Source organism: Lineus longissimus, chromosome 14 (genome assembly GCF_910592395.1).
Source record: "Lineus longissimus chromosome 14, tnLinLong1.2, whole genome shotgun sequence".
In the NCBI taxonomy this organism is placed as follows: Eukaryota; Metazoa; Nemertea; class Pilidiophora; order Heteronemertea; family Lineidae; genus Lineus; species Lineus longissimus.
In genome coordinates, this window is record NC_088321.1 from 15,904,583 (window position 1) to 15,929,466 (window position 24,884).

General features: G+C 42.1%; 2 protein-coding genes and 1 long non-coding RNA gene across 4 annotated transcripts in view; 2 read left to right on the forward strand and 1 right to left on the reverse strand.

Moving 5' to 3' along the window:
- Window positions 1–6,958: 6,958 nt before the first annotated feature.
- Window positions 6,959–8,995, reverse strand: LOC135498549 (uncharacterized). Its single transcript, XR_010449096.1, has 3 exons — window positions 8,836–8,995; window positions 7,740–7,893; window positions 6,959–7,106 (listed from the first exon to the last, which is right to left on the reverse strand). It is a non-coding gene; the product is annotated as an uncharacterized LOC135498549 (long non-coding RNA).
- Window positions 8,996–13,717: 4,722 nt separating this feature from the next.
- Window positions 13,718–14,797, forward strand: LOC135498723 (2'-5'-oligoadenylate synthase 3-like). The gene has a single exon (XM_064789105.1). It carries the CDS (start codon window positions 13,718–13,720, stop codon window positions 14,795–14,797), a length of 1,080 nt encoding a protein of 359 aa, XP_064645175.1.
- A 1,499-nt stretch (window positions 14,798–16,296) lies between these two features.
- The window catches only part of LOC135499245 (fasciclin-1-like), a 30,960-nt gene continuing 22,372 nt past the window's right edge, over window positions 16,297–24,884 (forward strand). The window contains exon 1 of one of the 2 annotated variants that reach the window (XM_064789915.1): window positions 16,297–16,535. In XM_064789915.1, coding sequence (XP_064645985.1) covers window positions 16,428–16,535 — 108 coding nt within the window. In that variant the 5' untranslated portion in view covers window positions 16,297–16,427. The remainder of the gene's footprint in view (window positions 16,536–24,884) is intronic. The other variant, XM_064789914.1, reaches the window with a different exon arrangement.

The window sequence follows — 24,884 nt, forward strand, 5'->3', positions numbered from 1 at the left end:
TTCTAAGTCCGAAAACATCTTGTGTTTTTTCTTCAAAAATGTACTAAGTCCACAGAAGTCTAAAAAATAATCGAGCGTGACTCCGCTCCGTAACTTTTCCATGGTTTTTTTTTGAAAAATACGCTAAGTACAAAATCGCTGAGTCATCCTTTTTTCCTTTAAAAATACGCTAAGTCCACAAAACTCGAAAAATAAATTGTGCGTGGCCTCTCCTCGTAACTTTTTTCCTCTGCAAAGTTACGGAGCGAGGTCACGCTCGAGTTTTTTTTTGACGTTTTTGGAGATAGCCTATATTCTGAGGGCCCCCCTTTTTTTGGGCAAAATCCGTTGATCCAGGAGTGTATTAGGCATATATGTAATCCTTTGCAAAGTTCAATTGTTATTGAGTTGAATTGTTATCTTAATGTTCAACTATTAATACATTATTAGTCTTCAAGGCTAATATTATGTGCCAATTGAAGTTTAGTGAGCGATGTTGTCAGAGTTCCTTGATCAGTTTACTGAACAACTTGTATAATACCAAGTGAATAGTGTAAAGTATTTATGTGTTGCGCAGAAGAGTGCACGTTTGATGTGTACAATTGCTGGTGAAAACGTCAAAGGAGGAACTTTGAAATGATCTGTTCTTCTCGGAATAGGCAAGCCTATTTGAACAGTTTCAAAGTCTCTTTTTGACATTTTACCAGCAATTGAACAGAAATAGCATCAAACATGAATAATTCTGCCACACATAAATAATTCACGCTAATCAAAATGGTGAAAAACAAGTTGTTCAGCAAATTAACCAACGATATCTGGTAACTTTGCTCACAAACTCAATGCTGCACATAATACAAGCTTTGAAGAAAAATGTATTAATTGCTGGGCATAAAGATAAACATTCAACACAACAACAACAATTGAAGTTTGCAATGGATAACATGCCATATACACTCCTAGATCTACTCTTAGAATTAAAGGTTTTCAAGGCGGCACGTGTAACAAACCCCTTCCGGTTTTCTAAATCAGATAGAAAAGCACCAAGAAGGATTTTCAATCATTTAAAGCCGAGGAATCTTCTTCAGAATAGAAAGATTCGTGCCCTGAGAAGATTATGAAAATCTTTATTTCTAAGAGTGTTGATAGTTCGTCAGCTCAGAATAAGTTTAACTAGTTCGAAAGTATGTCGAAAAATGTCATGAAAGATTCATGGAATTAAGTTTACAGTTTGCTAACCGTGCAGCGGCTTAAGATTGGTAAATCATTTAAAAAAAACTGCAGATATATGTAACTAATAAACCCTGAGCTGACTACTATTTTCCTTGTTTCAAATGAAAGGATTAAGTTGAAGTCGAATGAACCAAAAACACGTCAATTTTAAACACAAGTTTTATTTAAAAAACAACCAACTATTTTCACAGTACACGCAAAGAAGGCGAAATACTGTAAAATCACCAGTATAAGACCATTTTCGTGAATTTCAACACAACCCTAACCTAAGTTGAAATTAGAAAGTAATAAGACAGCTTTAGTGCTTGTGAAAGTCTCACAGTTTACGCTACAGCTGCGGAAGTCAAATGATATCCCGCAACCGCAATCATTCCTTCGTTAAAGTTCATTAGATGGTCTTATAGAAGCGATATTAAAGTATTTTTACACAGTTTGAATCAAGTAATTAAGGCCTAAATCTAAAAGTATTGTACAGAGTATTGCTGTCAGTAAATTGTTTCTTTAGAATATCTTGGAACAGTCTGGAAGGGGACGGATTTCTATAATTTCATTTGTCTTGATTGGTAGTATGGTCTAAAAAAATGGGCGATTGATAATGATATCTTAATGCCCGGGTAATTCCTTTCAAACATTTCGAATGTTGATGTTGCTTTAATGACAAAGATCAATTTACCCTAACGATTGCAATGTGTCTGTAATAACACAGACAATTCTTGGGGTGTACCAATTAGTTATTTCAGAACTCATCATCAAAATCTGGATGCGGTGTCACTGCCCACTTATCATGCGAGGACCCAGTACGGCGATGTTCGTTCCCAGCCGCAGCCTTATATGGAAGAGTACGCTAATGGTCTGTAATCGGACGCCAGAGTAGACCCAGTTAGCCGCAACCAGAAATGGGATCACCAAATTGATTCTCCCTAAACGTCTGACCCAAGATGAGGCTGAATAGCATTGAGGTATGATACGGAAGAGTCGACGTATGCCCCTTGATATCGGATCAACCGATCGTTCCCTTGTTCGTACCCTAGCCATAAAGGATCGCAGAGCAGATTGGGGAGTCACGATATCTCCTCAACCAATTCGTACCAAAGCTACAACAGCCGCCAAAAACAAGCCAGATAATGAGGGATCACCTTGTGAAGCCAAAGATACAGCAGCCGCCGAAATCGATCCAGTGCTACCTTTAGCTACCAAAATGCCCGCCAGGGTAGCGGAAAGGGTTATTTAACGACGCACCAACAAAAATGGCGACGTTATTATTACTGATTAGGGTAAATGGACACTTGAAATCAAAGCAACATACAGTTAGCCGAAATGCTTAACACTGAGCAGGTTATTGTTTATGCTTTTTAAAAGAAATGATAAATTATGAATCCTAATATATCAAAAGTGTCGAATTCTGCTTTGCCCTTGCTCATTGGAAATGAAGCAATCAGCTTTTTGAGAAGAGTTAAATTTTGTTTTTGGAATTCAGAATGGGTGAACACGTGTTGCTTTTAGTTTTAGTTATATGGGGTTTGTTTTCTTAATTGATATTCTTAAGAAACAACTTCTTACTGCAGCAGTTTAATGATGTTGCTGTTAAACTAATTTCTACTTTTGATTACAAGGGAATATCTTACATCTTAACATAAATGCACATATACAGGGTGTCACAAATGTTTTCAATTTCTGATCTGGAAAAGTCTGTGAACGTTTGTGAATCGAATTTAAAAACAAATTCCGATGATCAGAATAAAGATAAATGGTTAGCCGCCATATATTAAGGCCAGCAAGTTAAATATAGGGTACAAACTGCCTTCTCTCCAGGTGCCTGGCATTAGAGATTGGAGTTGGGAGGTAAAGAGTGTCTCATCAGCCAAAAGCTGGCTGGCTCTTTCATTAGGGGTGACACTATCATGAACAAACTTTACTTTAGACTCATTAAATAATCATTGTTCCAAAATTCACAATCATAAATGTGAATCTGCGAACGGTAATCTAACTTGTTTGGGACACCCTGTAAGCCAACAATACAACTCGTACATTGATAAATCTCAGCAAAATAGAAAACACCATGCCTAAATCTAGATTACAACCGCTTAGAACAAGATGAACAGAAGTTGGGTTGCTTTTTTATAACAATGAAGAAAGTAAGCAAAACAGAGCCTTGCTAATTTCGATTTTGAACATATTTAGACAAGGTTGGACCAATGGGTTCAAAGAGCACTCTAGGCCAACAATCAGCCTCTCAATAAAAAGGCGTGGTGTTTTCAAAATGCTAAACATTTAAGATACAATAAACACACAATTCTCGATTTTTCGGTGATTTCAAAAGGCATGAGGCTCTGAGCCTGTGAATGACTGGTAAAGATTCATAAGCACTTCCGGTCGGATTGTCCAATCAGAAGACCAGTGGCACTGGACTAGTGGTATATCATGATTCATCACAAGCCAGGATAGGAAGGGGGCTGAAGTCATCATAAATCTTTAGTGTAACAGAAGAAATCTGCATGAAGAATAAATATTATTCTCAAAATAGATGGGGGGGGGGGCTGGAGTGGTCCATGACCCATGACTAGAGGTGTATGTCGAGACTCAGACAAGGTTTTTATAGAAAGAGGATGCGTTTTGAAATCACCGTAGCAACTCAACCTACAACTGCCACTAAAACTGAAGTGGAAGGTGTATGTTAGATGTTCAGTCAAGTACACAGGATGTTAATTAAAACATGGTCATTTCATGCCAGTTGTTTTATGATAACTACTGGATGGGGTATACTAAAGTTAGTCTGCAACAATATCTCAGAATAACTACTGGATGGGGTATACTAAAGTTAGTCTGCAACAAATTCTCAGAATAACTACTGGATGGGGTATACTAAAGTTAGTCTGCAACAAATTCTCAGATATTCTATGTGTTGATGGGTACAATTTAAATACCAGTTGGCCAAGTCATTTTGAACAACGGCTATCAGGCCTTAGAACTATGCATTGTTTTAATTAACAACCTGTACTTATAATGATACATGTAATTCAAAAAGCTTGTGACAAAAACTCCCAGTGAATTCAGTTCAGCAGGAAAATTGTTGAACACAGTAGGCCATATTGTCTCATTCATTGGAATATACAGATTAAGGGCTCACAATAGCCCAATCGCAGGCTTTGTGACAGTGGACAAAGGTTCCCAGAACCTGTCTATTCAATTGGGTGGCGGTGACATTGACATAACTCAGCGAGTTGTCTGAGCTCATGTTTTCAGTGACTCGCTCATTGTCGACCCCTTCCAGTGTGTGGTTTCATGGCCTAGTGGTTAGAGCGTTGGACCCAAGGTCCAGAGGTTTTGGGTTCGAATCCAGTCGAAACCTTTTTCAAACTTTTTTACAATAAATTATTTTCTTTCTCGCTTTAACAGGGATTATTTTAAGACATCATAATTTCATGAGGGGATATAGTACCTGTAACCAAGAAAATTTGCCGGATTCGATGTTTTTTTTCAAAGTTGCTTTCTTCCAACACAACACTGACAATTGTGTCAAAAATCTTCACAAGACGACAAGTAAAGGTATGGTTGTTTTGCACTTTGGAACGAAATTTTAACCCAAACAAAATCTTTATCATTCTTAACCTCCTTCCAGCAGCAATCTTGGTCTTCCTGTCAGTATCAGTAAATCAAAAGACGTCTACCAAGCTTGTTTGGCGCAGACAATGGCCGTGATATAGTAGAAGGTTTCTGATTGGCTGATACTGACCGGAAGGCTTAGAATTCTGTTTGAAGAAAGTAACTAATGATGGAGGTAAAGTCCGGCAAACTCTCTGCTTACTGTGATTGCTCAATCAAACGAGCAGCTGTCAAGGTGAATTTAGTCTACTTGGGTACAAGTGTATTTCTGTTTACGAACACGCTATCACAATAGTGAGGTTTGGCAAGCTTACGTTTGACGTTTTCGAGGCACATTTGTTTGTGAAGTGAGCGTTCGATCAGCTACATTCATCACTGAGTGAGCAACAATGGGTGGGGTATCGGCGTTACAAAGGCCAACACTACACGCTGGCGTTGGCTGTCAAAATCAGGGTATTTCATAAGTAGGGTACCATAAGAGGTAAAGACTCTGATTCAAAGCTAAGCTTCCATGAAGAAGGAGCATCTTTTGCCGATTTCAGAATTTTCAAAACGTAAACGTAAACATATTCGTAAATCGTTAGCATGCAAAACCTCACTAATGTTGAAATAAGTGTTTGACATTCAGTTTTACAAAGAATTGGTCTTGCCTTAGACTGCTCACGGGTTGTTTGGCGAGAAAAGATTCCATAAACGTTCCCTCCTTTGCCGATACGTCGTCCTCGTATGTAGATCACGTGACTTGATGACGACATTGGCACGTGGTGTGCACGCCATGCGAACTGGAAAACATAAGGTTATGGAAATTTGAGAATTTTGCAAACTTACTAACAACAAAAGGAAAGGAAGGGTTGCAGGATTTGGTCATAAACAAACTTAATAAGACTGATGCGATCAATGCCGAGCTGGGCAAAGCCGTCCTTGGGACCAGGAAGGGAGCCCTGATTAGCTGGGGTGGTAACAGACAGAAGAAGTGGGGAGCGACTGAGGATGCTCCTACAAAAAGATGGTCAAAGCCCCTTATTCCATTTCGAAGGAAGGGGTAAACATTACAATGAGGGTAATGGAAAATGCATTAGAGCAGCCAAGTTCAATGCCTTACATTGGCATGCCATAGCTATGGCAAGTAGTCATATTAATACTACCTCTAATATACTGCTGGTTTCATCTAAAGAAGGTCATTTATCATCAGTAATGACAGTCAGGGGAGTAAAAAGAAGGTACCATGTATGGAGAAGGAGAATGCTTTCAAATAAAAGGGCTTCCGGCCGCGTCAACATAAGCCACTGTTTCATCAGTGCACCCTTTGGGAAGAGGGTCATTTGAATGACAAGGTGGTGATATAACCAAAGACGACAACACAAGGATTTGACCATAACAATCAACATAACCCACAAGCTCGCACCCAGGTGAAAACTAAATGACATGTACGACACTTGGTATGATCGAATTCCGCCATGTGCCTGTACACGAGTTCCTTTGTTGATGTGCCCTGGGGTCCAGGACATCCATAGCCATGAGTCTATACCAAGCACTGAACATTTCATAGAGCTGCCACCTGTGGGCGAGCTTGAGGGTAATGTTGATTGTTATGTTCACATCCATTTGTATTCTGCCACCAGCCATTGTGGTTGGCATGGCTCTATCGAGATCAAAGCCAGCTTAGAGTTGCGCAAGTCAACTTACCATGTATAGTACTGTAACCGCTGTATCATCTGATTCCCTGTGGAGTCCAGCCGCTTCCTGTGTATGACAATCCACCTGGAAAATGTAGCATGAAATAATTTTGAGAATTTTGCAAATGGACATCACATGGATGTTTCCGACAGTGTCACATACAGCTGGCGATGTCAATTCTTTCTCAGAATGGGCCCATATGTTCTGATGAATCATCGAATGGGCTTTTGATTTTAGAGTAGCTGACTGTATCACGGGTTGACCATTAGGATCCTGCCAAAGGGAACTTAGACATCGAGTCAGTGGAAGAGAACCCGTTTGGAGAAGGAGGCGACTTTCTGTTCCGAGGCTCCCGGCTGTGTAGGAACTTCATGCATAGTAATGCAATCACCATGCAGTCATTTTGCTCTCAGCTTTCCTAATTACCAGGTTAAAGCTGGCAACATTGAAGTACTTTACTTGCCTCGTATAATACTTGGTCCGCGTTATCATTCTTTGCCAAATCGATCGTCATGAAAGACTATTACTCGATGGTTTTCGATCCCTGATGGAGTGGGTTGCGTTGAGCGCGCTGTCCTGGCATCCAGTTCGTGACAGCCGCGATGAATGTGTGAGTTCTGCAAGTAAAAAGTAAACACTCATAAGACACATGAGTACAAAGGGAATAAGATAATTGAGACATTCAAAATGTCCTACTTCAAAGCAAGAAGGCGTATTTTGTGTCCAAACAAATCCGCTGTAGTTCGACACGAGCAAGGTCTCTCTTACAGTCCGCGTCACTGCAAACGCCAAGTCGACAGCACGTTCGGGCTGAAGACAAAGTCACAACCAGGAAGACAAGTCAGCAGTATTTCAAGTCAGAGGACAAAGTCACAACCAGAAAGACAAGTCGGCAGTATCTTCGGGCTGAAGACAAAGTCACCGCCAGAAAGACAAGTCGGCAGTATCTTCAGGCTGAAGACAAAGTCACAACCAGAAAGACAAGTCGACAGTATCTTCAGGCTGTAGACAAAGTCACCACCAGAAAGACAAATCGGCAGTATCTTCGGACTGAAGACAAAGTCACCACCTGAAGACAAGTCGGCAGTATCATCGGGCTGAAGACAAAGGCACAACCAGAAAGACAAGTCGACAGCATCTTCGATCATCACCATGCAGTCATTGTGACGAGTTTAATGTGATAAGAAAATTTGCTCTCAGCTTTCCTAATTACCAGGTTAAAGCTGGCAACATTGAAGTACTTTACTTGCCTCGTATAATACTTGGTCCGCGTTATCATTCTTTGCTGAATCGATCATCATGAAAGACTATTACTCGATGGTTTTCGATCCCTGATGGAGTGGGTTGCGTTGAGCGCGCTGTCCTGGCATCCAGTTCGTGACAGCTGCGATGAATGTGTGAGTTCTGCAAGTAAAAAGTAAACACTCATAAGACACATGAGTACAAAGGGAATAAGATAATTGAGACATTCAAAATGTCCTAATTCAAAGCAAGAAGGCGTATTTTGTGTCCAAACAAATCCGCTACAGTTCGACACGAGCAAGATCTCTCTTATAGTCCGCGTCACTGCAAACGCCAAGTCGACAGCACGTTCGGGCTGAAGACAAAGTCACAACCAGGAAGACAAGTCAGCAGGTTTTCAAGTCAGAGGACAAAGTCACAACCAGAAAGACAAGTCGGCAGTATCTTCGGGCTGAAGACAAAGTCACCACCAGAAAGACAAATCGGCTGTATCTTCGGACTGAGACAAAGTCACCACCAGAAAGACAATCGACAGCATCTTCAGGATGAAGACAAAGTGGGGAGGGGGGTTCGGACGTTTTTGTAACAGGGTCAGTATGATGGGGAAAACTAGGGCCTAACTACAGAATAGCCGGGACAGTGGTAGCTCTGTACATTATGTACACTATGTCCCTCTGTACATTATGTACACATTCCTATCACTACGAGCTCTATTTCCCCGCTCTTTTTGGTACGCACGCTCGTTGTACACATGCGTTGTGCATTCACTGACATCGCCATTTTGTTTTCTTGAATGACCAACTTTTCAAAAACTTTGAGGAGTGCAGCACGTTACAAAATTCTTTCAATACAAAATATCATTGTGTTCGAGCAATATGAGCTTGCTGACCAATCGAGAAGAGAAAAAATGCTGACAAAGTTTGAGACAACATGTGCAATCCAAGAATACAAAATGGCTTCCTTCGGGTGGCTTCCCGCATGTTCACAGCGAAAGGTAAAATGAGTTTTGGGAGCATTTTACCAGGAATTATTCAGGGGAATTCAAGTTTTGATGCGCTTTCCACTTCACTACAACAAAATGCAATATCTTTCATAAGAACTTACCAGAATATCTGCAACTTTGGCGGAAATTTAGAAGTAAATCGAGATTTGCCTCCGTCTACCTTGGCGAACTAGAGAGGAATGACCTCGGACTAACGTCACATCACGTGGCCCCGCACCATGGCATTGACCAATCAGGGACCGACCCGAGTTGCTGTTTGTAACGAACATGGTTTGGTAACCAGTTGACCAGGGTGTGACGGCGCAATTGAATGGTGTCGCAATCAATTTTCATTGATCTGATTAGCTGTGGAAATGTGACCGCCATATGCGCTAATCGTGTACTCTTTCACTTTGGCGAATCCGTGTCCCCACTATCAGCGGACTCTGACACGCCGGCCCGTTTACCGCGGAGAGAAGGCTCTCATTTGTGCGGAAAAGCCATAAAGGCGCGAGAAAAACAGGCTATCTCATGAACTTAGTGAGGTGTGCCTAGTGCCCATTTCATTTTTTCACAAACAAGTTACGAGGAGAAATATTTTTAGCCAAACATAGGCCTACCGCAGAATGGGGGGAGTGCCTGGTGTTTGACGCGGAGTGTTGGGGAACTGATTCGCCAGCTCTAACACGTGCTGATGTAATTGAAACGAATGATTTAATACTAACACCCGTTGCTTCAATTAATTGAAATCGACATACCTCACTAGAGAGGTTTAGCAACGCCTCCAGTAACGTCATTAGAGAGGTTTAGCAAGTATCACGTTTACGTCAACGTCTATAAATTTTTGCTAAAAAGCATGACACGTTTGGTTGTCAAATATCTGATGTTTACCACTTCTGTCTGAAGCTGATTCGAGAACTGTTGGGCCTTCATTTTATTGGCGCTAACTTGGAGTTACTTGCCATTATCTTAAGTAGGCTTAACTGAGGGAGATGCCGTCAATAATAACCGGGTCAGTGGTGTTTTGATAGTAGGCAGTGCATTCTTTGAGACACCCTGTAACTTTGGGACGTTTTTGCTCCAGTTTTTGTTGCTCTCGATCTTTGACAAGCTACATTGTCACTTCACCACCAAGTTCCCCTATTGACGGACCTCAGGATGGGAACCAATCTAGTTTTTCACTCAAAAATTCACTCTTTAGTGCTCTACATCCACGACCTCTCTGATTGATCGAAAACTGATCGAGTGACAAAATAAATTGTGGGGATTCCCAGAACAAATTGATGAGCAGTAGTGTCTCCCTGTTCAACATGCGGAACTAAATCTAATGATAATGTAACGACTATATAAAACTATTACATTGGACTACTTCATCCACCCTTTTATCCATTTGATAGATACAATAAGTTCACCTTCGCCACAGCAAAGTTCATACAGACCCAATAATCCTGATTCAAATGACGAATATCCGAAGAGAAGCTGCTACATTTCAACCGAACAACCGAAAAAACTGCAAATCCGAAACAGTGAAATCCTAAAAGTAATACGTAATAACTAGCAAAGTCAGCAACAGTTTGCGGCCAGGTTATAATCTTTCTACAAATGAAATAATCTCCTTATGTCTATAACGGAGCTAAGTTATCCAAACGTCTGGTCTCTTTTGTGATGTCCACTGCCGACAGATGCAAATCGACCTGATGGTTTTGCTTGTCAATAGCAATATTCCATTTAGAAGATTTTGTCGATGTCTGATAACTGCAAATTCCGTTCGTATGCCTCTTTATTCAACTGTGAAATCATCTTTAGCGATTCCAGTGCTTTCTTGGCTTTCGTATGTATGCCTGCGAAATATTGAACTGATATACAAACCCTTGGAGCTTCTACAGACCGCCGAAAATAAGATAATATCAAAATCAGCGAGTCGCCTTCGTAGTGGTTTTGATTGCGTATAGAAAATCAACAGCAACAGCAACCAAGTTGTCCATTTAATGTTCTGGATCAAGCTGCAAAGCTACTAAGTAAGCGTTTCAGTATAAAATTTGGGAAATCCATATTGTGAAACACGATTCATTGAAAGTCTTCTGTACACTCCCATTGGGACTTTCACACTGGTTGCCCGGCGAGAAATCCTCTAATCGATAGGCGAATACCCTCACCCTTTTCTTAAAGTGTTTGGCGGGTAATTTCACCAGCCTAAAACGAATACTGCCTTGTATTTTCCATCAGACTTGAAGATCCCTTAATGAAAAGTACCAGGATGTTTGCTATTCAATCCAGAATGGCCGTCAGTGGTCAGTGAGGTTCAAAAAGTCAAAAAATCCTGTTAATGTCCGTTTCCAGCAGCAAATCGCGACCATATGCCTCACGATTCAGTTGGTTCATTACAGCCAGCGATCTCCGTGCTGCTGTTTTGAATGGCTTGGGCAGCCCGTGAGGAAGAAGGTCGTTCCTTGGGTTGGTGGGGTCCATTACCTTCTGCTCTTTGTCAGCGAGGCTCTTGGTAATTGCGTTCAGGGGGTAGTTGTAATCAAAAGCCACGTTGATTTCGCCCCGCCGCATGCTCACCAGAAATTTGTCAAGAGCATGCCGAAGCGACGGCTGACGTGAACTGCGCCTTCTCGAAGCTTCGACGCGTTCTGCAACATCAACTGCGATTGTCTCAATCATGGTGGAGCGCCCTGGCATCTTCACATCATCCACACCGAGGTTCCAGTTCTTGGCGAGTCTGACAAAGCGATGCACGAAATGAGAGCGCGATTTTATAAAAGCCACGGCTCCCTCCGTCAGATCCGAGCTGTGGTATCTCATTTCGCTGTCTGGAATGTTTTTCGTCATATCTAGTGTTCTCCTAACTTGCTCCTTTCCCGTGTTCGCAGTATTATGTGTGTTAACAACGTTTCTGGCAGGAAGAAGATCAAAGTGGACGCCATTTAGGTCAAACGTAAGCGAATACGGTGTTTGCTTGACACCACTTGCCGGTACTCCAAGATGGCCGACTATCAGACTGTTAATTTCCGTTAGGACGGCTGCATACGGCGGGTTCTCCCCGTTTAGGTAAATTACCAAATCGTAATCAGCATATCCCCGAATCGAAGTCTTCTTACCCTTCCCACCATTTACTCTCAAACGGTCCAAGCTAAAGCTTGACTTCTCTTGAAGAAGTCGTTGTAAGCGAGCAGTCTCCGCATTGCCTCGACCTTCGAATTCCTTGTCGACCGCGAGTTTGTCGGCGTGTATCGTTAGAAGCGCATCAAAGTTCTCCCTATTTCTCCTCCTCCCAGCCATGCACGGCATGTTGACGGTTTGATGAGAGAATAATTTTATGGGATTCACGCACAAAGAAGCAGAGTACGGTTAGTACTGTTTGCAATGTTATAGCAACGAGGTTTAAAATAATTGTGAAGGAATGTAATATATTCGAGAAAATCTGGAGACTTCGAAATGGGAATCCCCACTGGGATATGGCTATACATGTATTAGGATCATGATATTGATACGTAGACTGCACGCTGATTTGGTTTTCACTTCTAATTTCGCTGACCGTGATTATATCACGCAAGGTTTTTAATCATTGGTTGCACACCACCGGAGTTCAACAACAACCCCCCCCCCCCCCTCGACCAATGCCCCACCAAACCCTGGATCGGCTACTGAGACCTCTGCTAGCATGAGTAAAGACTGACGTCACGCCATCTGAACGATTCATCGAAACTGATAATCGGCAAAACCATGCAATGTAACTGCCGCAATAATTCTTATTCAATTAACGATGTGTGGCAACGGGGATTCCCACTTCAAAGTCTCCAGGAAAGCCTGGATCGGCTACTGAGACCTCTGCTAGCATGAGTAAAGACTGACGTCACGCCATCTGAACGATTCATCGAAACTGATAATCGGCAAAACCATGCAATGTAACTGCCGCAATAATTCTTATTCAATTAACGATGTGTGGCAACGGGGATCCCCACTTCAAAGTCTCCAGGAAAGCTTTTCGTAGTATGATCGAAATTCTTTTGAAGCTTAAAAAAGGAAGCGGTGTCCGTATTCAGCTCCCGATCCATGGACAATATCATCATGTCACAAATTAAACAAAGTCGAAAGAAGGCAACGTTTAGGGCGAAATTCCAATTCGATGGTCTTCTGACCGTCGAAAGAAGACAACGTGTAGGGCGAAATTCCAATTCGATGGTCTTCTGACCGTCGAAAGAAGGCAACGTGTAGGGCGAAATTCCAATTCGATGATCTTCTGACCGTTCTCGCCTACAGCATTGGGATTGACCACGAATTTGAAAGTCGTGGTAATGCAACAATCGATAGGATAATCCGACCTCGATATTCCTTATAGACCGTTCGAAGGTGGCAGGCGAAAACCAGCACTTAAAAAATATCAAAGCAGTGTTCAGATTTTTTACAATGCAAGCTGAGGCAGTCAGTTTTTGGTTGGCTATGCAGATTCGACAATAGACTAAGGGAGCATCCATTAAGTGCGTACGCACTGAGGGGGTAGGGGGGTCTATGAACACTATGTACACTATGTACACTATGCGTACAGGGGGGAGGGGGAGTTAATGGTCTTGCGTACGTACGCAACCCAAGAACCATTTTGTTACTTAATGGACGCTCCCTAAATGGCCACTGCTATAAATAGTCATGCCGTCATGGGGGAAGTTTCATCTGGAATTATACATGTAATGAAAGTGTCATCAAAACTTTTATTAAGCAGTTCTAGATTATAATCTCATATTGCTGGAGCAAGTATTCCGGAACGGTTGTCTTTAACAATTTGCAACACGAAGTGTGGGGCCCACCTTTAAGACGTTTAGACGACATTTGAGAGTGACTACTGTTTCAAGATCGAACTAGCTGTTTCGAAATTGGACTGTTTATCCAAGATTTGGCAACTTTGAATCGTCTATTCACGTTGACATACAGGGACTTTGCACTGAAAGACGCTGACACTGACAATTGCATTTTTAAACTGTAGAGTCGTAAAAAGCCGGGATCATGCCGCAAAGGAGGAGCAAGGCAGATAAGGAGGAAAAGAGGAGCATGTTTGATGATCTTCTTTCAGATCTCGTGGATGATCTGGAAATTGATGAAGAGTTCAAACGACGCGGAAAAGCCGCAGCTAATCGGGTCTTCCGGCTCCTTCAGAGGGAATCAGAGTACAGAATAGACCGTGTTAAAGTCGCAGGCGGGCAAGGCAAAAATACCTCGATCCGTGGACGACATATGGATTATGATTGTGTAGTTTTCATCAATGGAGAGGAACCGCCATTTTCTGACGTTATTGATGAATTTGAGGCACTGATTAACAACTTTTTTGAAATACCAGTCTCGGTGACACCGTATTCGCTCAAGTTTAAGCTGGATGATGTCAACTTTGACCTTCTCCCAGCCACAAATGAAGTCCTAACGCACGATACTTCGGACACGACTCGGATGCAAGTTGCGAGGACTCTTGATAAGATGAAAAGGATCCCTGCCGGCGAAATTAGATATTACAGCGCAGCCCTAACAGAGGGGGCATTGGACTTCATTCAGTCTCGCTCTGACTTTGTTCTCAGCTTCATCAAGCTTTGTAAGTACTGGAATAACGGCGTAAAATGCGGATACATCTCGGGCCGCTCGACAATTATTGAAACAATTGCAGTGGCTGTAGCGGAGGAGGAGGAGACAAAAGCTGGTCAAAGCCGGAGAAAACCTTCTCTCAGAAACTCCATCACAAATTTCCTTGAGCAAATGAGACATACGGCGGAAATAAACGTGGCCTTTTATCACAACTACAGGAGATCGGACGTCCCGAGACATATCGCAAAGCAGAGGCCTCTGGTGCTCGACCCGTCCAACCCCTGGAACAACCTACTTTCCCGACGGACCCAGTCCTCTCTCGAACCATTTGAAGAACACGCAAAAAATATCTTGGGCGAGATTTACAAGCTGAATGCAGTGGCTTATCAGCGGGACTTGGAATACACTGACATATCGGCCTTATTTCGGCCTTATATCCGCCTTATCGGCCTTATCGGCCTTTTGATGGATGTAGTACATGCATGCCGACGCCTTTTATATAGACCTGCATGAGTCACGATAGCAAGTAACTTGTAAATATAATATTTCGCTAGTTTTAGGATTGGTAGCAAGTAACTTGTAAATATAAACAATTTAGGGATAATGTGAAGTTTGTGCTTTTGAACAAATGAGCCCTGTAATGATTAACCGGTTGTGATTTTGCTCCACCGTGATTGGTTCAATTCTCAAGACTGTGCCGGTGAGGCAGAATCAACGGCTTCTAATTGGCCATTGCAACAATGCTGTCGCTACTTGAGGATAGTCGTGACGAAAGTGTCCTGGACTCAACTTCATTTTAATCATGGTAATTATATAGGTATTAAAAACAGCCGTCCGCCATCACATTTATGTACTGTATATATCAATCACAATCGAGTAGTTGGGCCTGGTATTTTCATTTTCATATAACAATAAATCATCTCCATTCGATGCATTCTTCATTGTTTATTTGCACAAAACATCGATTCCTTTCTCTGTTCAACCTCGGCCCTGGTCGATTTGTACGTCGACTCGCACGTACTGGGAAGTGGTAAATATCACCATGTGTTATGGTGACGTGGATAATCGGATAATCAGGTTGGCGAATCGAACGCAGAGTGAGGCGTGTTGTCAAACTATTGATCTGATATCGGTCTGTTTGATATGTCTAGGCGATGTCTCGTCGCGTCCAAATGTAAACAAATGGTTGGTGGTTTTCCATGAGAGAAGAAACCTGCGGAAATGTTCAGTTCATGATTTCAATCAAAACATTCCTTGCAGCTGCGTTGCTTCTTTAGTGCAAGAAGACTTCATTGTCTTCCAAGGTGATGATTAGGCCTCCGTCCGAGCCAGATCCAATATGGCGGCCCAAGAAACCAGCAGTTAAAAATATCAAAGCAGTGTTCAGACTTTTTTCAATGCAAGCTGAAGCAGTCAGTTCGTTTTTGGTCAGGCAGTCTACTGATTAGAGAGAGCTCTGCCATATCCTAAACCAGTCTTTCTTCAGTTTTGTTCTTAGTTTAGAGCCGGTTTGGAATCGCCCTTAGGCGCTTTAGTCTGGTGTCCAGATTCTCATTGAGCAGATTCTGGTAAGCCTCAGTATTCTGTGAAGTTGTTTCTGCCTTGGCAGTGCCCTGTTCGTCGACGGTAGATCGTCACCTGTTGCTTCCTGTCTAGCTGGGTGATGCTGTCGTCTGGGTGTTGTCACCGTTATATGCTGTAATAGCAACATCAAAGACGAATACCACTTTCTTTTACAACTAACTGATCTGACCACTCGTTCAAATCTAAAATACTAGCTCGCACACATCGTCATTCAAGACTACATGAAGCACATTGAAAAGTGACGGGAAATGGGATTTGAACACCAGGGATGTTCAAATCACAACACACCATTTATGGACTCTACCGTTTGGTGTCTCTGCCGCATATTCAGCACGAGCAACAAGGCGTGTCCAACAACAGCCCGCCATTGTCACACCTGCGTGACCTTGAAAGGTGAGCCTCGCTATCGCATTGGCGGCACTCAACTCAACACTGCGTTGTGTGCAATCGATCACTGCTCTATTACCTGTGCATGAATTAGGATCAATTGAACACGAAGTAGGACATATTGCTTACCTTTAAGGATTAGGGACAAAACATTGGACCATTTTTAATCAAAATGGCGGAGTTTCGTTTATTGTTTTTAATCGTCTGCTCGATTTGTTGTGTTTATGTCCAAGCGGGCGCCAAGATGGATTATTTAAACCAAACCCCTATCTACTCTAAAGTAAGTTGTCTACACCTATAGGTGGTAGTGGGTCGTCTGTACATTGTCGTCTGCTCCTCTTTAGTGTATGTGTGTTTTGTATTAGTGTACATACATCATGGTTTCATGGATGACCAACTCCTTGGGTGTGTGATTGGATTTCGTTAAACGAGTCATGCCATGGAGTGAGCAATTCACTATACTATGTCTTTAGCTGCACGTAATCCATGCACTGGTCCAGCACCGAGCCAGCAGCGTCTCCCAACAGGGACTTCTGGAATACACCTTCCTGCTCCCAGTATCTGGTGGCAGTTCTCTTGTTTGTGACAGTCCAAATACCCGGGGTCTGCGTCTGCGTCCTCTCCATTGGCACAACTGCAGTAAATTACGATGGGACGAAACTTTGGGCTGTGTGCAAAATACAAGAGATGATTTTGGTCAAAGGAAAACCTACATTGTGAAGGGCGTGAATTCAATGCCACACAGTCATTTGTCTCGAACACCGTCGTCATGCACACATCTTGTTCATACTCATTCCCCACCTCTAACATTTCCCCCCCATACGTGTCGGTTTTCCCCCAAAACGATCACATCCCGCTGAGTGTAATTTGATGTGCACACGGACGTGTAGCCTATCTTTTTTACATACATCTGCGATGTTACCTAGCTCGGCCTATCAAACGCAGATCACGGATATTACATTTTGGCACGCCTCTCGCTTTCTCCACACCTTGACCCTCTGGTTTTGGACTCCACCAGACCCTGGGTTCGTTGCACCATGCTGATAGTTCGACATGTGCTTCCACTCCGTCTGAGCACAGCCGAATCTTCAGTTTCGTCACTTGCGCTCGGTTTTACTTAATTTTGCGTTAAGGACTCAACTGACGGAGATGACGCCAATTTAAGTTGACGCCGGCGTGAGTGAAAAATGTGTTTTGAATAACTATGCCCTGACCTGATGATAACTATATATGGATGTATCATTTCACTATTTCGCAAAACTTCCTCGTACAATAACGAAACCGGATAGCGAGTATTTTCGTGTTAGTAACCCCCAACTCAACGTGACATTCTGTCCCCACGTTACGATATGAATACGAAATACCTCCAAACATTCATAGCGTTTGATATCTCGAAGATAACCGACGGACAATGCCCGTATCTGATATCCTTTCATTCCAATCTAATGGCATACCAGATTCGTGGGGTCACAATGGAGACGGTCATCCAATAGTGTACAGTACCTTATACACACCGTGGAAGGAATATATCCCAAGATAAGCATAATGTGTCCTGACAGGAAAGGTCATTCACATGCTCCTGCCCTCGCATTTATAGCATCTTGACCTCAGATGTGCTTGCTGTCATCAGGATTTAAAGAAAGATAAAGATATACCCCCAAACCTCTATGGACTCTCGTTGTGTCACATGCACTGAAGAATGTTTGTTCTTGTCTTGACCAAAAACAATGCTATACATACATGTATGATTGTGCTCTTTATGTGTGCCACAGGTAATTATAGGCACCGTCATTCACGACAATTGTATTTGACCACTAAGTATGTCTTAAGAGGATCAATAGTCAATTCATTATACACATGTGATGTACACTGTACATGTATATCAATAAACTGCACTTGATGATGAATCGACTGCGTTCATGCCGACTTAGACGCGTGAAGGGGGGACCTTCTCGTTTTCTGTTTCTAAGTCCAGGACAGCTGGACTCGGCCTGATGAACATGCGGACAATAGGGCCTGAAATAGGATTCCACTCATGAATTCGCGTATGACTGGATGATATATCAACTGCGTTGATACCAACTAAGGCGTGGGAAGGGTATTGTATCTGTCGTACAAAGTTCGCTTTAAGGTCGCCTAAACCAGTGTCATTCAATATAAGTGAATATGCTTTATTGAAAGACGATGTCTATACAAAGGCCTATATCATGCAATAGACCTATGTGAATACGCGCCAAAACCAGCTACGTCTCTTCATTCGAAGTATTAGATTGAGACTAATTCTGAATCTTCACAAGCATGACCTAGATAGAGCATAAAAGCGTGTCTGGCAAGAAATTTCCTTAACAATTGCTCTCTCAAAGCGTTAACCGAACAGATGAATAATTCTCGCTAGTTGGCTTCTTTTTTTTAAAATAAAAAATGTCGCTTTTCACTCATTTGAGGGTCATTTGAGGGTCAGGTGAGGTGAAATATAGCATAAAGTACAAAGTTGGTTTTGAAAACAAGTCTTCCCACTTGAACTGTCAATTCGTGTTAATAATAAGAAAATGAAAGTAATGCTTCCTATAAGTATGCATATAATAGTACATGTATCTCTAAACAATATATTATAGTTTACTAAACCCCCATTTCCTAGGCAGTGTGAGTTGAATCACCCCCAGGGAAAACTCGAAACAATGTCCATGTATCAATCCGCTTTTACGGATGAGTTAGCCATTTTGTTTTGTGTCCTTACAAACCGGGAAATAGTACATGTACTTAAATCCATCTCCATGTGTGTCATATGGAAGTTCAATTGTAAAGAATGCACGAAATATTTTGTGTCAAGGGATCTGACCGCTAACCTATGCGTCAGACCAAATTCGAACATTTCGAGGGTATCTATCTATACAGCCCAGATTCTATTTCTATTGTTTTAGCAGACATTTTTTCCTCAATTAGAACTTAGTAACCATTTCGTCATCCAACCGTTTAAGGCCAATTTGCCACGGGTGTTTATAAACTGTTAACTTGGTTAAGTGGCGGGGCCACGGTGGCCCTGCTCTCGATGTTGGGGGTCCTAAGTTGAAAAACGGTTAAGAATGTATGACTGATCGTAGAGAATGTCAAATGTTTGCTGATGTCTGAAAATGACTTGGCGTTTGATAAGCCAGAAGGTGTCGGTTCTGTCGGGCAGAACCTTAGTCAAGGATGGATATAGGGTATTCGCCCGCTGGAATGAATGCTAAACTTCGGTACTGGAAATATTGTGTACAGTGATATAAAACGTGTCGCTTGTTCCGTTACATAGAAATCATGGGCTTGTGGTATTCGACTCGATGACTCGACGACGCGATGACTCGATGACGCGATCAAGTTGGAATCTTTTTAAAGAATATCACTGCCTGGACTGTAATTTATACATAGAATCATAAGTGGAGGAAAATAAAAAAGAACCGATCATTACCAACCCCTTTCCAGCTGTTTTCACCGTATCTAATCCGACCATTTTTCGTTTCCTACAAGTTCGCATTTTTGATAAAACCATGCGCCATGTTGCTATGCAAGCTTACCGTCAATACAGCTAAATACACCTAAATATAGCTGGTTCAGATCAACCTCCTACCCAGGTTCTTTACGAGCAGAAATTCCAATGTTAAAATGACACGCGAGTTCCTGGAGACAAGGTTGGCTCTGGATATCAGCACGGCAATATTAAATGTCCTATACACCTTTCCAGAAATGGGGCGCTGAGTGTCCGAAATAGTGATGTCATAAGGGGAAACTAGGCCTGTGGTGGAGGGACAAAGGAGATAGTCATGGTTGACCAACACACTTGAATGCCTTTAATGACGGACAAGGGGGAAAAAGTTAGTTCCAATGCAAGCCACCAATTTCGGAAAGCATGTATAGGGGCTGATGTATTGGGGGGGGGGGGGGGGCAGATGTCAAGGGGCGGAAGAGGGACTGAGTGACTGAGTCTAAAAAACTGCACATATGCGAAATTCCGATTGTTGACAGACTACCACATGACATCTGACATTGGCCACTGGAAGCTTGTTTGTCAATTAAATCTCCGGTCATTTTGTATGCTATGAAACGTCCGCGAGTCCTTTAAATATCAAAATCAATCGCGGGGACCAATCTTCAGTGGCCATGGCTGGGGGGGGGGGGGGCACATCCTTCTACATACCGTAGCTGGGTATGGGAAGGCCGAGCTAAAACCTCTGCTGTTGCAGCGGTAGCCCGGAGACCAGGATCATGGGATTCCGTATTTTAGCAAAATCCATAGCAACGATCGCGTCATCGAGCCATCGCGTCGTCGAGTCATCGAGTCGAATACCACAAGCCGAAATCATGTGCTCTGGTTGTGGATGCAGTCATGCTCCCCAGGCTCCCTTGGTATGTAAATACCTGTTGGCTCAACATTATGCAAAATACCCTGGTTTCGCTAATGTAAGACCGTTTCTCAATATTCAAGTCCCAAATATGAACATAGTCGTCCAATGATTGTTTGGCAGATCCGTTGACTTGTCCGACTGTCATGACGTCATATTTCTGCCTTGTTTTCTGTTTCTTTTTCTGTTTTCTGTTTCGATATCGTTATCTATCAATCGATCTTAGATCGGTTGTAAAGTGCCTGTGGAAATATTGCTTTTGACATCACTTGTCGTTAGGACTACTTTATTCGCGTTGGGTGAAGTGCGCTTGTTTGTGCCTTAGCGCCGGGCGTGGTGTAAAATTGGGACTGAAATGCCACCATTCTGGAAAGTCTCGAAACGAGAGCGATAGACTGGTACCCTGTCCCGTTCTATAAGTAATCAGCATCCTCCGACTGAGAGCACGATCTTAGATCGATGGGTGTGAAGCTCACATGAACACTGAATCATAGCAGTCTTGTTATGAAATGGATGACATTTGACTTTAACAATATCTATATGATTACATGTCTATGACAGAGATATGAGAGACACATTTTTTTACCACTGAAAATAAACGTTATAGAAAATGTACACGTCGTGTAGCAGTGCACCGGGCTCGTCCTACCCCCATGTTCCTCCCTCATGAGAATGTATGAACAGGATGACATGGACTACCCCAGGAGTCTAGAAAATGATGACTAAGTGTACAACTCAGCTTTAGTTTAGAGCTTTACTGGAGTTTCTCTACGAGCCTCAGTGGAGCCCCATGAAAGGCAAGTCCAACACTACCCTTTTCAATATCAGAAAAATTGAGGCCATCACACAATACAGACACATAAAATTATCATGATAACAGATATAGACTGAGCAAACATGGGCAAGTTCGCATAGGAAGAATTAGAACAACAATGACAAACGTTTTTACTATTTGAAAATCGGTTGTAAAGTGCCTGTGGAAATATTGCTTTTGACATCACTTGTCGTTAGGACTACTTTATTCGCGTTGGGTGAAGTGCGCTTGTTTGTGCCTTAGCGCCGGGCGTGGTGTAAAATTGGGACTGAAATGCCACTATTCTGGAAAGTCTCGAAACGAGAGCGATAGACTGGTACCCTGTCCCGTTCTATAAGTAATCAGCATCCTCCGACTAAGAGCACGATGCGCACAGCGGCAAATTCGTCTGCGTTTACACCATGTCGTAAACCACAGAATTATCGAGTTAGTCTGATTTCGCTTATTTGAAATGAAAAGACTTCTCCTGCAATGTGTATCACCGCTGTGTGCTACTCAGAACGTGACAAGTGACACTCTAGTGACGAATCCACGGGAGAACGTCGAACTTGAGACCGGTACCATAAATTTCTGCCGAACTTGCTTCATCTTGACCACTAAGGTTTACATCTCATCAACACATTTCAATGTACATAACCAAGAGCAGAGACGGGATGCATTTGCTCGCGACTGGACGAGTTCTTGTGGGGTCCAAGATAGAACTGTTTCAAGCTGCAAAAGAAGTCTTGTTTTTAAAAAATGTTTTTTTTGAAGAAAAAAGGTCAGCAATGGCGTCATCATCAAACGACCTGAGCCCCATCCAATTTTTTTGTAGAAAGGGGAAAATTTAACACTTGTTAGCTTGGAATGACGACATTCTATGCGTACTTTTACAGCAACTGAGCTGGTTGTGAACCACAGCACCACGTCATAGTCCTCTTCATGAAGTTTTTACTAGATGCTTGAAACCATCCTCATCCTAATACCGGATTCTTTATCCGCGCCACTGTTGAACTGTGTATGTCCATACAGCTAGGGGCGAGAGTAGCTACTTCACAGTTGCGGCGGAGTGTCCGGCTGGTTCAATATGAAGTATCTGAAGTGCTTGTTTGTAACAGATACGTCAATCAGAGATCGAGATGTCGAGGGTTGGGTCGGAGCAGAGAGTCATCCAGGGTTCCACAGTGTCTATTGAAACGACATATTTAATAGCAAGTTATATTTTGAAGTGAAAAAAGCAGTGTACCGAGTTATAAAAATCACCTTTTGCATAGCGAATTCCTTTATTATCAAAATAAGGTGTCCAATATATCATCATACGCCAATGCTTTCCAACACTGATATTCAGGAAAGCGGGCGTTCGTTCTTGAAAGTCTACGTAAAGGGTCCATCCCCTACACATGGGCTGTGCGGAGTCCACCAACTGCTCTCTTTAGTTCGTACTCCCCTCTCCGAGTATCACAGAAAGTCTGAGCGACCCAAATTTTTCAAATTCAAAGAAACACGGCGCCAGGCCAGGGCACTCGCGATCGCTGGCTGGCTTCAGCTGTACGGATGCATGCATGTATTAGCCAAGCATCCTTCGTACTCGGATCACGCGTACGCGATCGTGAGAGGTTGCGTTGTCATTCTCATTCACATGCATTTCTAGCTTTTTTAGCTCCGTAATCTTTTCAAATGAACACATTAAGCATTGATATACTAGTTCCAATATCTATTTCGCATCCTCGAACGATTCTTAATTAATGATGTCCGAATTTCAATAAGATAAATGATTGTAATCAAAACAGGTGCATATGAAATTTGCAAAGTATCGCTGTACATGTGTATACTGGTCGGATACAAATGTACTGTAATGTGTATACCGGTCGGATACAAATGTACTGTAATGTGTATACTGGTCGGATACAAATGTACTGTAAGGTGTATACCGGTCGGATACAAATGTACTGTAATGTGTATACCGGTCGGATACAAATGTACTGTATTATCATTGAGTGCAAATCGTTTAAATGCAATTAATGCATTTTGATGCTATTGCTAGGTCAGGTCAGGACAGTCGTGCGTGGATCAGTTGATGTTAGGCCTTTTACACTTACTTACTATACAACAATATGAATAAATGCACAGCCATATATGAATAATATTACTGTAACAGCTCGGGTTTTGTATTAAACAGAAGGTTTTTATGGATTCTAAGTTCTATGATCCGTAATGTATTGATATGCATTGATGACTCATTTTTCATACTTGATGCAAGAAATTTCGAGACATTTGCACAATATTCATTTTCAAAGGCATGTCTGACCTAAACCTAAACTGATTATGAGCTTGGATTGGAATATGGATGAAATAAAGTTGGACTCTGTCATATAGATGTGTATCAAATGCAACAAATGTGTGCCTACCGATGGGTAACTTTGTCATATCTTATATAGGAAGTGATCGTCATCATTATTATCATCATTATCATCATAATTATCACCATCATCATCATCATCATCATCATCATCATCATCATCATCATCATCATCATCATCATCGTTATTACAATAAAAGTGAAGTAATCATTTTGGATGCTCGATCAAAAGTGAAGTACATTTTGAAATGCGCAGTACCTTGATGTACATTGTCTCGGTTCTATTTACATGAGCACCTGCATACACATTCGCAGTGCATAATATTTACAACTTCTGTTCATTCGAGCCGCAATTAAAAATATCCCAGCCCATTTATATGGACAAGTGTACATGACATTTTGTGTCATCTCGCCTAAAGGATATTCAATTTCTAATTAACTTGCTTTAAATCGACTGTGTATTTTCAGATAAAACGGTACATTTTGAACAGTTGTTTTCGGCAAACGTACTTCTGATATTGATGGGACTGAAGTAGGCCTACAACATATGTTGCCGGCAATTCTCATCATGAAAGGCATACGCCTGTATCCTAGGTAGATTATGGATCGATTTTTACTTAATTTTCGATCGAACTATGAGTGTTATCACGAATGAAATTGCGCTGTGTTTTGGAAGCACACTACAAGTTGTATCAGTGAAAGAGTCACACTAAAAACGTATGACGTCCTCGCCGCACCATGATAATCATTCCATATTTGATTCATGCGAAGCCGTTATATCCACACAGTCCATAGCATTAAGCAGAGCTAATCCCATAGAGTGTTTTCACGGTCAGTCATGTTTGAGGGTAGAACAATCTGCCATGCCTGACTTAACGGAATCAAATGCTGCTATGATCATTGGAATTGCTTTCTTTTGTCTGTCCCTAAGGCATGTCAGGTGGTGATGTCACGTGGAAGCACCCTGTGCATTCATATTATTGCTGAGTATGTCTCGACAAGGAAGATGAAGGGTTAAAATCCATTTTATTAACATTACTCATAAACGCATATAAGCTTATATACACATCTTAAGCACAAATTGTCTAACACTTATTC

What these genes read in the sequence shown, in the direction of transcription:
- LOC135498723 (XM_064789105.1), top strand. Translation starts at nt 13,718, where the DNA reads ATGCCGCAAAGGAGGAGCAAGGCAGATAAGGAGGAAAAGAGGAGCATG.